General features: G+C 40.2%; 1 protein-coding gene across 1 annotated transcript; it reads right to left on the reverse strand.

Moving 5' to 3' along the window:
- Positions 1–74: 74 nt before the first annotated feature.
- Positions 75–8,248, reverse strand: myoc (myocilin). Its single transcript, XM_079831161.1, has 4 exons — positions 7,413–8,248; positions 4,035–4,100; positions 3,731–3,829; positions 75–1,705 (listed from the first exon to the last, which is right to left on the reverse strand). The coding sequence occupies exons 1-4, from the start codon at positions 7,882–7,884 to the stop codon at positions 918–920; spliced, it is 1,425 nt and encodes a 474-aa protein (XP_079687287.1). The 5' UTR covers positions 7,885–8,248; the 3' UTR covers positions 75–917.
- Positions 8,249–16,434: the final 8,186 nt, after the last annotated feature.

Here is a 16,434-nt window from a genome sequence, read left to right on the forward strand (position 1 = left end):
GAGGTGCTGAATTCATTAAGATGCATGCAAAATAAGACAACACCGCTTAATTAAAAAGAGAGCCACGCAGATTAACTTTTTTTAATCTTTATTCTCATAAGTTAATATACTTAGAGCCACAAGATCCCAATCTTAACATCTCAAGCAGCACAGAGTCTTGAGGCAAATTCATAGGAGAGTAAGGAAAATATTCATCATATACAGAGTAAGGATAGTAGGCTACGGTTGCGTGAGGATTAGAGCATGTACACAAGCAAGGGTTTTTGTTACGGTTTTTAAAGCTGCAAACCTCTGTACAATCTTTCATCCAAGAGGCAGGCTTACTGTAATTGTATGCCATTATATTTTCCCCTTCCTTGAATTGATTCAGTGCCGTAAACACAAAAAGACAAGACATTACTTACAAAGGTAGAAAAATAATTTCTCTATTAACATGTTAAGTGGACAAAATCACTGAGGACTTAAATGTGGCCTCAATTTATTAAAAAAAACTGATATCATGATACATGATTAGATACTTTATCCATATGGGAACTTGTTGGTCAAAGGAACTTCTTTTTAGCATGCTTATCATGAACAGTCCACTTCTTAATGTGAATATGTGCAATGTAGTATGCTTAATTTCTTCAATTGTTGTCTTGGAAATAACAGCCTTTAAACAATTGTCTGTGCTTGAATATCAGGAAAAATGTTTTTGTATTCATTATATATGCGTGCTGTTGGTGCTATTGTTTATGTCACCAGCATAATTATGGTTGACTTGTCCAGTTGCCTTTTAACGCTAGATTGTCTATAATTGTCTTTGAATATCAGTAAATTCAACAATAGCTGTCCCACTGGATGTTAAAATATTAAAAACATTACAAAATGCGTCTATAAGCTGGGGTGATATGGAAATTTATGCTGATGGCGTTGCTTTACTCTTGCTTGCCTAGTCTCACTTTATAAGATACGATATAATAGTTGTCCCAGGCATTTAGCTTTCTCTGCGCTGGGTTGTAGTCTACCATGCTGTTGTAGCGATAGCGGTTTTTGAATGGCACTGAGATCGTTTTACCCTGACTGGTTGCAGTGTCATACATGTAATTTACGGTGGTGTTTGGCGAGGTGTAACTAGCAACCGTGTACAGCTTGCCACAGATCATAAAAGCATTAGCCACGGAAGTCTTGCGGATTTTAGTCTCCCAGGTGCCCTTCACCTCCAGGTTGTGAGGGTCCAGCTGGGAGATCACGATAGCACCCTTGGCTTTGTTGGTGCTGTATATGGCCCATAGACCATTCTCATCTATTGCCAGGTCAATGTCTGTGTAACCACCCCAGGAGTAGGGGAATATACCATGGAAGCCAGCATGGGGAAGATCACGGCGGGCGGCAATGTTCTCGGAGAGTAGATCGTATCTTAGAAGGGTGCGACTGAGCCTCCGTTGGTAGTACAGGGAGCCTCTGTACATGGTAGCACCTGTGCTCTCCACAGCTTCTGGCAAGAGGAGGACTTTGGTAGGAAACCCACGTGACAGCTGGTCCATGTTTTCATATCCGAAGAGTTGACGCACATCAGACCCTACGGCGTCGATGCGCCATACCATATCTGGACCATACGGTTCCGTAGCTTCTGGGTCTTGCATCCAGACACCGTATTTACCTGCAATACTGTCAGCCTTGCGGTGCATCTCGGGCTCTTCTACCCACACCAGGTCACCGCAGCCTGAAAGAAACCAAGAGATAGGACACTTGTTGGAACCAACGGATCGCCAATGACGGGTTGAAAGGAGATGCCATTAAAACAAAATCTGCCAAAGGTGGAAGAGAGGACAACTTGTCCTACCATTCCTGCTAGTGTAAAAGATTAGAAGCACACTTAACCTTTCCTAAAATACCCTGTAAGAGAGAGGTACTGGGGGGAGGGATGCTTGGCAGAATTCAAAGGACTTCCTGGGAAAAACCTGAACCATGATGTCTTTGTTTAGCAACATGGTCGCATCAAGTGATTCGCATTACCATTTTGGCGCCTTACTAAACATACACGCTCCTTTTATAAGCTAGATTATTTTAGACTTAAATGAATAGGTAAAAATAGCAGTATTTGTGTTAGTGCTGTCAGCAGGAATGAAAGCTATGTGCACAGTATCAATTTTTCAGGCACCTGAGATGAACAGATGTAGGGGCATGGGGCATATATATATATCAACATGACTTGACAGTCGAGCTAATGTCGGAAGACATCTACTAGGCCCTGTTTACACCTGGTATTAAGATGTGTTTTTGTCGATCAGATCACAAGTGGACCACGCTAAATGGGGTCTAAAATTTTTGCGCTTGTCCACTTTCGACCACTTCCAGAGGTAGTCAAAAACGCCTTTTACCGGATTGCTTTTGTAGTGTAGACGCTCAGGGTTGAATGTGTTCGAACAGCCACAAAAGACTGCCTAATCTCTCTGACTTAATGCCTAAACATTATGGGAAGCACACTAGCCAGACAGGATTTAAACTTTGTCGGCTGAAGACCCAAGTTTGAAGACGAAATACGTATCCAGCACAATGTTCTCTCAGAATTCCTGATTTCTAACAGTCACTCACTCACTCACAGCATATTTTTGTCACATTCATATGTAAATTAGGCAAACTTATTTTGTCCATTAGATCGAAAGATCTGAAAAAGGCCATAAATTTACCTGCGCATAGACCCTCCCCTCGAAGAAATCAGGACAGAAGTGGTTGAAAGTGGACAAAAGAGAAGAATAAAAGTGCTAGGTGTAAACTGAAATGTCTCCCTCGTCTACTTGTGATCCGATCGTCCAAAACGCATCTTATGCCGCGTTCCAGGCAACCCGTAACCCGTGTTTTTCCAACCTTCTACCCATGAAAGTGTACTGGAACGGCAGTCAAACCTGTGACTTCCCACCTGTGAACACGTACTAGTTCGATGTACTCCCAGTTACGCGCTCTGATGCCACGTAGCCCGCGATACAACAATGGCAGCCCCTACGGATGCAGTGTTTATGAAAGTCGTACATTAAAAACCAAAACGTTCATTAAAATAAGGTATTGCTCTAACGTTATTTATCTGCAAATGTTATGCATTATCAGCAGCTTTTCTAGCGTTAGCTAGTTTTCAGTCCATTGAGTGTAAGAATAAATTAATACCAAATACATTACCAAATACAAATATACAAATTACGTAAAATAACAGGTATAACAGCTTCTCTTGCCTCATGCGCTGTTTTTTCTCCTCCGGTTCCCTCAAATAAGCAAGGATTAAGCACCTTTGGCGATAGAAATGATTGTAAATGAGCATAAGCCCTGTACGGTCCGCCATGCTTTGTTTACATCTAGCTACCGCTCTAGCAGTTTGGCGTAACTTTGCCTGGAACGCTACAAAGTCGTGAGTCGTGGTTTGAAGTCGTAACTTACAGGCTCAAAAACCTTCCTGGAACGCAGCATTATTACCAGGTGTAAACAGGGCCCTAGATTGTGGCTTTATGTGATAAAGACATCCTTGGGCAGGGGTCTCCAAACTTGGTCCTGGAGGGCCACTGTCCTGCAGAGTTTAGTTCCAACCCCAATAAAACACACCTGAACCAGCTAATCAGTGTCTTACTAGGGTCTAGCAAGACACTGATTGGCTGGTTCAGGTGTGTTTATTTGGGGTTGGAGCTAAACTCTGCAGGACATTGGCCCTCCAGGACCGAGTTTGGAGACCCCTGCCCTAGAGTTAGGGTGTGACTCTCACCTGAGATGTCCGCTGGACCTTCCAGATTTGGGGCAGACACCTCAGTGACCACAGCTGTCAGCTCTTGATATCCTGGATTCGGATAATGCCATGCAGGATCTAGGAGAGCAATAACAAAGAAATTCACATACTCAAATTGAGACATGCATGTGAAGGTGTTGAGGTCTACATTTGTCAAGCCTTCACTATTACAATGGCAACTAGTGACCATGACAGCAGCCAGTAACAAGAATATCAAAGATCTTGTCTTATTTGCAGTATGGATGGTGCAGTTGGTTCTCTGCTTGAGTAACTATACCCATACCTCTTAAACTGCTTGTGTCTCCTTGTGTATTCCCAGTTCTGGATACGAAGTGGGAAAGTGCAGGACCTAAAAGGCAAAAGACACATGATCACTATATACCGTTATGGTCTGGGGATGTTTGCTGTCCCTTATTATCTGGATTCTCTAGACCACAAATTTGTAGATAGTCCAATCAAAAGGTTATAATCAGCTCTCAAGTAAGTACCATGACCAAGTCTAAACGAGTCAAGTTGGACAGACCTTTAGGCTTGGCATTGATCCTGAGTTGCCTGAGAGAGGTATGTTTGTTGGGATGCATGGTTTTGGGGGACTGGCAGCTCTACTGACAGTCAGGAATCTAACAGAAGGAAATAAACAGCCCTGAGTAGATTCCCAGCTGTCCCGGAGCCTGCCAGACTCCAGACCCCCCATTACACATCCGAAACTCAGACATGCACTCCAGCAGGGTGCACATACACACTTCCTGGTTAACAATCTCAAACAAAAGCAAAGTCAAATTAAAAGCCTTTTTTTATTGTAAAAATACCTTTCCCTATCCCAAGTTATGCATGGCTTGTTTGTCAACTTGTGGCTCAACATGTACCCGTTTGTCCAAAGTCCAAAAAATGGAAGCTGGTTGAGAAGGGGTCTTTTAGAAACTTTGTCTGACATTTTTAGTCAGTTTTGTTTGGTCCTACCAACGACGCAGAAAGGACCTGAACAACTCACACTCACATTATCTTAAATTTTATGCCATTGTATTGCCCATGGGCTTAATTACCTCTATTAGGCCCTATGACCAACTATGGTGCCACATTATCATTGACGTCTGATCATGTGCTCACATGTTTACAGGCTTTTATAATACACTTTTGAGACGTGAACATCTGAAAGCAGTGATTGACTGCTGTGACGATGGTTAAAAAGGGCTCCTGATGATGATAGCTTGCTCAGACCTGCAGTGGGAAGGTCTGTAGTTACTACTTTATCCCTATAATCAACACATGCCCATGGACATGGGTCTATGCACCACTGCAAGGCAACAAAAGCATGTAATTCCCAAGGTTTGTTTGCAGGTGTTTGTACTTATCTGTATATCGTGCCTAATGGTTCCCTGAGAGATCAAGCAGAACTAAAGAACCTTCTGGACCAGCTGGTAGCGTGTTGCAGGCTAATTTATTTGCAGGAGCCTTCACATCTTGAAAACTTTGGAGGGTGTTTTTTCTTTGGTTTTGTTTTTTTGGACTGTTCTTTTGGGTTTTGCAACTCTAGGCTGTGAAGCACATGCCAACTCTTATTATAATTCTAAACGAGAATTCCTTTCGTTTAAAATATCGTATTGAAGATTTCCAAAACACTGATCTCCAGAGCAACGCATTCAAATGTTCTTAATGAGGTGACACTGACATTGAACATTCATATGGCTGATCTTTTTTCTGTTTGCATGTTCAGTTTGGCAGTTTCACTGCTCAGTCATTTTTTCTCATTAAAATGTTTTACATGGAGTAGTACTTTAAAAAAAAAAAAATTCTTGTAGTCGTAGAATAAATTAATCACAACTGACTATAAATATTGCATTTCTGCTATTGCATTGGCACCAGAAAACATTAGCTTTTGCTGCTAAGTGTTATTCCAAGACGACTGCCGTATATAAGCAATACAAACAAGTAATAAGTGCACCTTTGAACCTTCCATTAAGCAATGTAATTAACGTTTTTTATCCACTGGTAAATTACTGTTTATTCAGCCCCTTTCTGAGCTTGTGCAAGATGGATGGCCTGGTTTCTTTTCAATCTCAAAGAGCTGGAATCTGTCGTCCTTTTGCAAATGCACAGAGAGAAAGAGGGTGTCAAAATTGTACTTTTAGCAGTACAACAGCTTGTAACTGGGGCAGTACCCTTTGTACCTTTTTTACTCCTAAAAGGTGCATATTAGCACCTTAGAGTACAAATGCGTCTACCTTAAGGTACTACTATGAATCTTTTTGTGGTAAAACAAAAGGTACAAAGATGTCCTTTTGAAAGGTACTTCCCCAGTGACAAGCTGTTGTACCCCTAAAGGGACAAATTTGACACCCTTTTTCTCTGTGTGTAGGGTCTCCTCAGTGCTTCTGTCATCTGTCTTGTTAAACTCCATTTTTAAATGGCATGTGTTTTTTTCTTCTTTGACGGAAGTGTGAGGAGCTGTGGTGCTGTTCACTGGTGTCAGTGTGAGAAACAGAACAAATGTCAGTACATGGACAAAAGGAACTGATGGGGAGGAATATATAACCTCTATAAAAGTTATTAGGGACATTAACTTTGAATACCTTTTAGTGTCTAAAATGTAAGTTATTTGATATTACCTTTTGTTTATTGAACTGTAGTTATATATTTGGTAAATTTCAATAACAGAATATGTCAGTAAAGCTTAACCAAGACAAGTTTTTTAAGGTACCAACACCAGATTTAATCCAGCACTAACAACCCCAGCGGGGATCAGTTACCCCTGACCTCCACCCCTCCTCATGCAGCATCAGTCAGTGGTCTCCTGGGAGCTGTCATTAAGGCTTTACTGCCGAGTATTAGCACACTACTGTTTTACTGCTTCAGTGGCTTGCCAGCAACACCCTCATGACTGTCTTTCACTCATATGTTGACCTGCTCTTATAATATATGACAGGGGGATGTCACCTAGTTCAGCTCTGATCTATATACTGTTCACTGCTCCTTTAAAATGAACACAGTGCTTGCCTATCCCACCCGAGGTGTGACTCACACTTCCAGGCAGATATAACTGGAAATATATACGTAAACAATTAGAGTCTGTTCCAAGGTGCCAGCGACTCTATAGCTTTCCCAGACACCCCACCTGTTTACAAGTCACTGCTCAATTGCATTTAGTAATCATAAAAGTAAGATTACAAGTTAGTTTATATTTTGCTTGAGCATTTTCCAACATTATATTGACAAAACAAAAATAGGTATTGGGGATCTTTCACACTTTATGATGAAATTTACACTGTCATAAAAATGTGCAGCAGTTTTACCTTTAGGGGTACAAGAGCTTATCACTGTAGTACCCTTAATGGGACACTTTTGTACTATATTTATCCTTAAAGAATGCATTTTAACACCTTGGAGTAATAATATGCATTTTTTTGTGATATTACTGTGAACCCTTTTGGAGTAAATAAGGTACCAAGGTTTTCTTTTGTGGGTACTGCCCCAGTGAAAAGCTGTTGTACACATAAAGGTAACATTTTTGCATATCACACATATATCCCAAGCAGATAAAATGTTTTAAGGTATTGAACATTTGACCTCGGGGGGGAGGGGCTATATTGGCTATAATTTTGGTTGCGTGAGATGAACTACAACAAAATATCCCCTGACAATTTTCTTGGTTGTCACAACTCACCTGGTCTGAAGCTGTTGTCATTTTGCGGCACTCTGGGAGGAGGTTGTTGGGTGCAGGGTCTGCTCTTCAACCTCTCAGCCTCCTGGCGGAGCTCTTCCAACCTCTGCTGCAGGTCCTGAACCTGTCTGTCCAGTCTTTGCTTCTCTCTCTGGAGCTGAGCGTTCTCCCCCATCACCTGGTTGTAAGAGTCCTGGAGACCTGACTGAGATCCAGAACCCTGTGATGAGTCTGACGCGGCTTCCCCTCCTACGAGACGGGCGACCAGCGCCTCTAGCAGCCCCAGTCGGGACTTCATGGCCGCCATCTCAGGATTTAAACCTGGTGATGGACAACTGGCCTCTGTAGGGCTGTCCACCGTGAAGCTGTACTGACAGCGGCCATTGCCGGAATTCGCCCGACGAAAACTAGCACTGCTCTGAGCCTGGGTGCCCATGAGCAGGCAAGAAGCACACAACACAGCCCAAAACCACATGTCGAGGTAGACCTCAGATACCTGGAAACTTCTTTATCTGATGCTCTTCTTCCAGAAAGGTTTACGCTGAGGCGACTCTACTCTTTCTGCAGATCACTTGTCTGTCCTGTCCTCTTTAGCTCCGGCACTAATCTGTCCCTTCCCTTTCACCTGACAAGCGTAACTGGAGCCGCTCACTTCTCTGGCGTTCCACTAGTGACCTCTCACCTGAGTCTTTTCAATCTTTCGCTCCGACTGACTTCCTCTCGGTTGTGCAAAAGGTTGCCTTTGAGGGGCTGTTCAGAGTGTCTTGGTTTTATTGGTGGTTGATGCCTGTGATCCCTCAGTTTGTCTCTTTAGGTTTGGAGGCAGTTTGTCTGTGTCCGGGGCACATTACGCTGGGACTTATTTATACAGTCAGGGAGGAAAGGGAGGGAGGGAGAGACTCAAAGAGGGACGGAAGAAAAGGAGGGATGCTGTGTGCTTGAGGGATTGCCACAACAAAAAGATCCTTCCAGAGTTCTTTCTTTGCCACCTCCTCTTGGAGGGCATATCGGAGCATGTGTGGAAGGGTTTGTGTGTTGTTTGTTTAGCTTTGTGTGCAGGAATGCAGGGGCAACCACAGGTGAACACAGGGTTTGTTAATGTCAAAGTGTTATTTAATGGTTTGTATGCTCAGGCATGTTCCCACTGGGTATTGTAGTAATTACTTATGTAATGTGCCTAACAAACTAGGTAGGTGTGTGCGAGAGTTTCAAGAGTACCTACTGGGGAGAGCATACGTTTCTCCTGCTTTCTAATTCGGGGGTTGTGGTGTATGTGGTCCTATCGGTTTGCTGCTGGTGATTCACAGCCAGGGGATCTTACTGTGGGGAACCCAAGACAGGCTGTTAAGAGGCGGGGGTGGATTTGGATAAAGTTACCCCGACCGGACAGTCCATGGGAGAGGTCCACAGTGTTGGTTTACATATTGAGCTTAGCTAAAGGGGTCAGAGTGTGACGCAAACAGTAGCAGAGGTCAATGCGTGTTTGAGGTCTTGGTGATCTTGTTGATGGCATTTGTAACAGTTTAACATAACACCAATAACAGCCTCAATCTTCAGAATCATGCTCCCTTGCCCATTCCTCATTCTGTCACCAACCTTCACAACCCCTTGCTATTTAGTTTCCTTCTTTCTCATTTACTTATGACATCCCACTGTCATTTCCACCACTCTCCCCTCCACAGTTCATCACCTCACTCTTTCAACAGATCTGTCACTTGTTTTTGTTAGTTTACTTTGTAAACACTGGCTCAGAACACTTTCACACTCTTTTATTTGTAATGTGGCCCAGATGGCTCAGGTCTGGAATCTCTCTTCATGGTGGCCATTCATTTTTTGTTTTGTTTGAATGTGCATGAGATCTGAATTTCTTGCCCGGCTAAGTCCTCTGTGAAATTTAGTAAAACAAATACCTTTTACACAATGTGCATTGCTTCTGACTATTCTTACTTAACAATCCTAATACCATTAGTCTTAATTGTTTTCTTCTTTGTGTGCAGGTGAAATGTTAAATGGTCGATATGTATGTTTTGTAAAAATGAGTCATACATTCTATCCCACTATACAAAAGAGTAATGGTAAGATGGGCTTCTGAACAATCTGCATTTACATACAATGATACTATGCATATCTTAGCAAGTATATTATTAGGGGAAATAAATAAACATATTGGCTAACATTTTGTACCATTTATTCCATAAAATAAATTTTTTCATAATCACCAAAATGGCTTTGGCAAAATGGCAAAATGGTTTTATTGATGGAATTACCAATTAATAATTCCATTAAGTATTTACATACTATATTTCTTTTTAAATTTACTGACATGCAACTAGCCAAGACACACCTTGACATGCAATTTCTTGCCAAAATTACGTGCTGATGTGAGTAATGTTATCTAATGGTCCCAAAAACTATTTAAACACATCACATTTAAAAAGAAATGAATTTCAACGTATGGATGACAAAATATGAAACCACGTCACATCTGCAAACAAATGATGCCAGATAATTTCTTTCCAACTTTTCTGAGCAATTCGGAATGACTTTCAAACGAGGTGCTATGGTGATTTTTAGTAGATATCGGTTCTCCTCAAGTTCGCACAGCTGTCCCCACAGGAATATTTCATCACATATGTTTCAATAACATTTGACATTCACAAAGTGTCCAAATACATTTTTGTCTTGATTTTGAATATCTATTGTTTTATAATCTATTACACCTGTTTTTGTGAAATGTTTTGCTTGTGTGCTTGAAGTCTTAAAATAAATGTCACATGGTTTAACATTTTGTTATATAATATTAAGACATCAGTACATCTTAAATACCTTTTGGGGCTTGAAGTTTTAACATCGTACTTTTGTTTTCAGCACCTTTGCTTTAACCTTCTGACCGTTCTTCGGGACCACCATCAGAGCTCTCAAATTTCACCTTGCAGGCTTCATTTCATCTATTACCACATCAGATTTATGGAAGATTGAAGAAAAGAGACATTTACCAGAAACACTTGTGTATTTACAAGACCATGCCTGCAAAATATTTCCAACTAAATCCTTTATGTCAAACACTCAAGCTGTGGCAGTAACTGGAGACACTGACAATGAAGGATGTTGTAGAATCAAAGCTTACATTCCTTCAGTCAATGCAATTCTTAAACATTCCCTCAGTCTATCCAGTTAATATCTGCAATCCTATTCATGTCATTTACAAACTCCATACAAACATTAGATTCTGATTTATGATATATCACAAAAGACGAAACTTGTGTGTGACCTTTTGTTTCAGTATTGAACAGATTTCCAGCAAGTTCAGAACTGTAAATCTGCAACAAAACTTCATTAGCATTTATTGGCTCAGCAACTTTACATATAGAAATATATTGCCAAAATTATTGGGACACCCCTCCAAATCATTGAATTCAGGTGTTCCAATCACTTCCATGGCCAGAAGTCACCAACTTTCTGCAGAGTCAATAACTACAGATCTCCAAACTTCGTGTGGCCTTCAGATTAGCTCAAGAACAGTGCGTAGAGAGCTTCATGGAATGGGTTTCCATGGCCGAGCAGCTGCATCCAAGCCTTACATCACCAAGTGCAATGCAAAGTGTCGGATGCAGTGGTGTAAAGCACGCTGCCACTGGACTCTAGAGCAGTGGAGACGTGTTCTCTGAAGGGACAAATCACGCTTCTCTGTCTGGCAATCCGATGGACGAGTCTGGGTTTGGCGGTTGCCAGGGGAATGGTACTTGCCTGTCTGCATTGTGCCAAGTGTAAAGTTTGGTGGATTATGGTGTGGGGTTGTTTTTCAGGGGTTGGGCGTGGCCTCTTAGTTCCAGTGAAAGGAACTCCAGCATACCAAGACATTTTGGACAATTTCATGCTCCCAACTTTGTGGGGACAGTTTGGGGATGGCCTCTTCCTGTTCCAACATGACCAGTGCACAAAGCAAGGTCCATAAAGACATGGTTGAGCAAGTTTGGTGTGGAGGAACTTGACTGGCCTGCACAGAGTCCTGACCTCAAACCGATAGAGCACCTTTGGGATGAATTAGAGCGGAGACTGCGAGCCCGGCCTTCTCGCCTTCAGCGCCTAACCTCACAAATGCGCTTCTAGAAGAATGGTCAAAAATTCCCATAAACACACTCCTAAACCTTGTGGAAAGCCTTCCCAGAAGAGTTGAAGCTGTTATAGCTGCAAAGGGTGGGCCAAGTCCATATTAAACCCTACGGATTAAGAATGAGATGTCATTAAAGTTCATGTGCATGTAAAGGCAGGCGTCCCAAAACTTTTGGCAATATAGTGTGTAATGTATAATACATTTATAAATGCACATGCTATTTACACTGAGCAAATATTAATAGCTTCTATTTACACAGTGAAAATAGCAGTATTTTTTTAGTGATAAGCTTACACTAAGTGAAATAAGCGATAGATTCTATTTGCACTATGTAAAAATAGCAGTATATAATAAGTGTAAAAAGTACATAGATACTATTTGCACCTCAGTATTTTAGTTTTGCACCTCAAATTGCAGTTCTAAAACACACTTTTTTCAAAACACTACACACAATTCTCTGCTTTTGGCACAATTTTCCTGCAGAAAATATCTTGTTTTCACAAGGAACACACTGCCATTCAAATATGCACACTGACTCATCACAAGGGCAAACACCCGTCACACAGTTTTACAATTAGCAATCAGAGCTTTAGCATAAAAGGGCAACAGGTGAGCTCTTCTGTTTTGGAGCAATGGATGCCAACATTGGAAACAGAGGCAGAGCCAGAGGAGTGAGAGTAAGAGGAGGAGGACGGGGAGGACGAGGACGGCCAAGGACCGTAATCTCTGATGAGATCCGAGCCACTTTGGTTGATCATGTGGTCAACCATGGTCTAACAATGAGGGAGGCTGGGCAAAGAGTACAGCCACATTTGAGCAGGTACACTGTAGCATCCATCATCCGGACTTTCCGAAATGAGAATAGGTAAGAAATCTACTCTCACTAGAAAATTGCAGTACTGCATATCAATACAGTACTCAATGAGTACAGTAGTACAGTATTGACTGTGGACTGTTCTGTAGGACTGTAAAAATACTGTAAAGTATGTTTCAAGTAATTAGGATATATATACCTACTTTGTATTTACAGTATTTTACTATTTGATGAGGTGCTGTGGCCAGACCGCAACAGAAGAGAGGATGCAGCATAGGTATTTTTTTTTTTTTACTGTAACTGTATACAGTAAATTCTTCTGTTGTTTTGTATGTAGTGTATGTGCAACTTTGTGTTGGTTGGGAATGGGATGTACACTCTGTACATTGTTTTTGCTGGAAACATTTTTTTTTTTACTGTGTATTTGTGTGTTCTGAGTATAAAAACAATATTGTCAAATATTTTACAACACACTTATGTTTGTACTGTCTGTAGTAAGTGTAACACTGAACCAAAAAAAGGCCTAAGTCATTATGAATGGAGAAGTGTTTTACATTCATCATAGTGTTTTACATTGAATACATCAGTGTTCATCTGGCTCTTATAAATGTCTATACATATGATGGTTTGTGGGTGTCATTTGAAAACAAAATCCCATTTTGAGAAGAAATAACATTGTTTTGAATGTAAAGTTTCATTTTGCAGGAGAATCGAGGGGTTTTGCCCATTGTGTGTGGGTTTTTTTTTGGATTTGTGTGTAGAGTTCTGAGAATATGAAGCATGCTTTCAGAAAATGTGTGTAAACAATTGAGAAAAACTGTAAATAAATGGCGCCTTATTGGGACATAGCCATCCCTTCACCTATACCCCTCACCCTACCCGTAAAACACTTATTATTAAATAACTTTTAGGCACTTTAATTCCACTTTTCACATAATTTATTCATATTTGTTGAAAATAAATGCCTTTCCAATCTGATATATGATGGGAAAAGATATAAGAACTTGTGAAGGATCTAAGACTATTTTGAATGGGAAACACACACACACACAACTTAGACATCTTGCCTGGGGAGAGAGCGGAAGAAACTTAGTTACATAACTAATGAGAGATGCTCTTCATGGCAGCGATTAAAGACTGAGAAATTGCTGACACAAAACAGAACAACATAACCCTCCAGCAAAATTCAGTTAAATAGTTCCATCCATACACGCACAAAACGTCATGAAACCTCAGGTCATGTATCTTTGATCAGATTTACAAATTTCACCCAGTGGCATAGACTTGAGCCATACCGGACCTGAGCCATATCTAGAGACCAGAATATCATAGACTTTGGTAAGTTAGTAAACCACCTAGAACTTCCTAGTAATCACATGACTACATGCTAAAAAAACATCAAGAACCTCAGCAACTGCAATGCACTGGCAATGTGACAGTTACTTTTGCACCTACAAACAGTACTCACATTACCTGGTAAAGTGTAAAAAAAAAAAAATATTACGACTTAACTGGAATCAATGAGCCACACAGGGATGGGGAATGATGGGAAATAAAAGGAATGCAGAGCCTTGGATACTGGACGCTCATTGATATACCAGTCAGACTGATTTTTGCCTGTCTCTGAACTCTCTTTGTCCAAAGTTGGTTACTACAGATGGAGTGAAGCCGTCTGTCATGAACACATGGGAACCAGAGTGTATGACTGAGATGAGAAGAACAGACAGAGATATAAAAAAGTGCAGGAGAAGAGGGATAAAAGACTGAAAGCTAAGTAATTCAGTGTGAGGAATTTAATGATACTTAAAGGGGAGTGAAAACAGATCTAAAGGAGTAAAACTCAAGAGCTGGTGTTTGAATCAGACCTATAAGTGCTGACCAGGGAGTTGAATTTCAATGTTTTTCAATGTTAAAGAAGGAAATATAGTACTTAGTGCATTAAAAAGACTTAATAATAAACCATAAATGCAAAACAAAAACTATTAGTGAAGACGAGACCTTTACAATGTATAATTCAGGTCACAAGAGTTAGGCTATATACGCCATTTATAAAGGCATATAAATCCTTTGAACTGACATACCGTTTGTCTTGTATATTACTTGCCAAACACTAGGAGAATTACTGTGGCTGTTGACAAATGTTATATATAGAAAGTTAGGGGCCATTCAATGGAGCCCCTAAAGACTATGGGAGGAACATTTTGATTTCACTGCTTTTGCATTCTCACGTAAACATATTGCGTTCTCTTGTATTTACATATAAACACATTTTGTTCTCTTGCAAAAGTTATAAAATGTATGGCGTTTTTCAGGGGAGTATTCCAGTAAGCAAGGTTAAGTTACCGTCACATATACCTTGAACTCTCGGTTGAATAACCCAAACCTTGCTTACTCGAGGTATACTGGTTCCAAAAACGAGTCCGGGAGTAAGTTCAGACAACTCAGAGTATGTTCCCGGATAACACAAAAGACATTCTCAGCAACAAAAAGCGCACTGTTCTACTTCCTCTTCTTCTTTTGTTTAATGGCGACTAACCTACTTAGTGCACATCGCCACCTATTTGGTGGTTATGCAAGAATTTTTTCAATGTCTTCATATAATAAGTAATCTTTATTCACTGAGGATAAGGATTATATTGTTTATTTGATGCCAATTAATTGAATGCAGATCCATGTGTGAGATGACAATAAATAAATAATATATTTGAATTGAATTAACATTTAAACATTACCTTGTTATAATTTTTTATTCTAATTCTTTAGAATTAATATATAATATTGTATATTATATAACTGAAACAAATTTGGTTATATTAATAACTATATTAATTATTTTAAAAAAAACATCTGAATACCTCTTAACCAAACTAACCCTGGATCATGAGCTGCTCTGGAGCAGGTTATGTTCAGAGAGCGAGTTACTATGGCTACTTACATCCCTTACGAAAATGAACCATGGTTTTACTACAAATAAAACCAAAAAACCATGGTTATTATAGTTAAACCATGGTAACCACAAATTGGTTTTGCAACTCTAACCATAGTTTAACAATGGTATTTGTGGTAAAACTGTGGTTGTATAAATGAGAATCAATTAGCCAAAAAACCATGGTTAACTACATTTTTACTACAATAAAACCATGGTTAATTTTCGTAAGAGATACCTTGAAAGTTACCTCCGTTTTTGGAACCGAAAGTTGAGGTTATCTGCTTACTTACTCTTAAAGGGTTAGTTCACCCAAAAATGAAAATTATGTCATTAATTACTCACCCTCATGTCGTTTGACACCCGTAAGACCTCCGTTCATATTCGAAACACAAATGAAGATAATTTTGTTGAAAGCTGATGGCTGAGAAAGGCTTCAGATAGGCCTCCATTGGCATTCAGTACATTTACACTCCCAAGACCCATAAAAGGCACTTAAAGAGCACCTATCATGGCATTTAAAATGTTCCAAATATTGTTTTAGAAGTCCCCAACAACAGTTTTGCATGCATTCAATGACAAAAAAGACTTTAGTTTTCTTATAATATGCATTTATTTTTACCTGTTTTGACAGTGATTCTCAAATGATTCCTTTAGTGATTCACTTTTCAAAACCCCGCCTTTACGTGACGCTAATCTGCGCTGATTGGTCCGATGACCCAGTCAGTTGTGATTGGTATAGTCTGTGCAGATATTTTCGGAAACGGAACGGCCATCAAGTCTTATAGTGACAGTAATTTGTTAATATGTGTCAGGAGTTATGAATATGAAAACCGCGTCTGTACCTTTTGATTGTAATATGAGCCTCAGCTGATCTCATTCATAAAAAAAACTCCTCTATTCTCCTCACGAAGACTCGCGACAAATCAACATCCCTCAGGGCTTTTAGTTCAAAAGTGTGCAGATGAGGAGACATATTGATAGATTCTCATATGTCTGTGTCAAATTTCTAAACAGAGGAGTATTTTTTATTCAATACTTCCTCAAAATGCGCAGATATAGCCTAATCATGAGCGATTGAGTCTCTTATGTGTTGTTTTCAATTCATACTGGCAGCCGGAGGGCGCTCTGTGCACATGTAGTCCATGTATGGTACAGACAGACGAAGAAG

Source organism: Gobio gobio, assembly GCF_949357685.1.
Source record: "Gobio gobio genome assembly, chromosome: 12".
Classification (NCBI taxonomy): Eukaryota; Metazoa; Chordata; class Actinopteri; order Cypriniformes; family Gobionidae; genus Gobio; species Gobio gobio.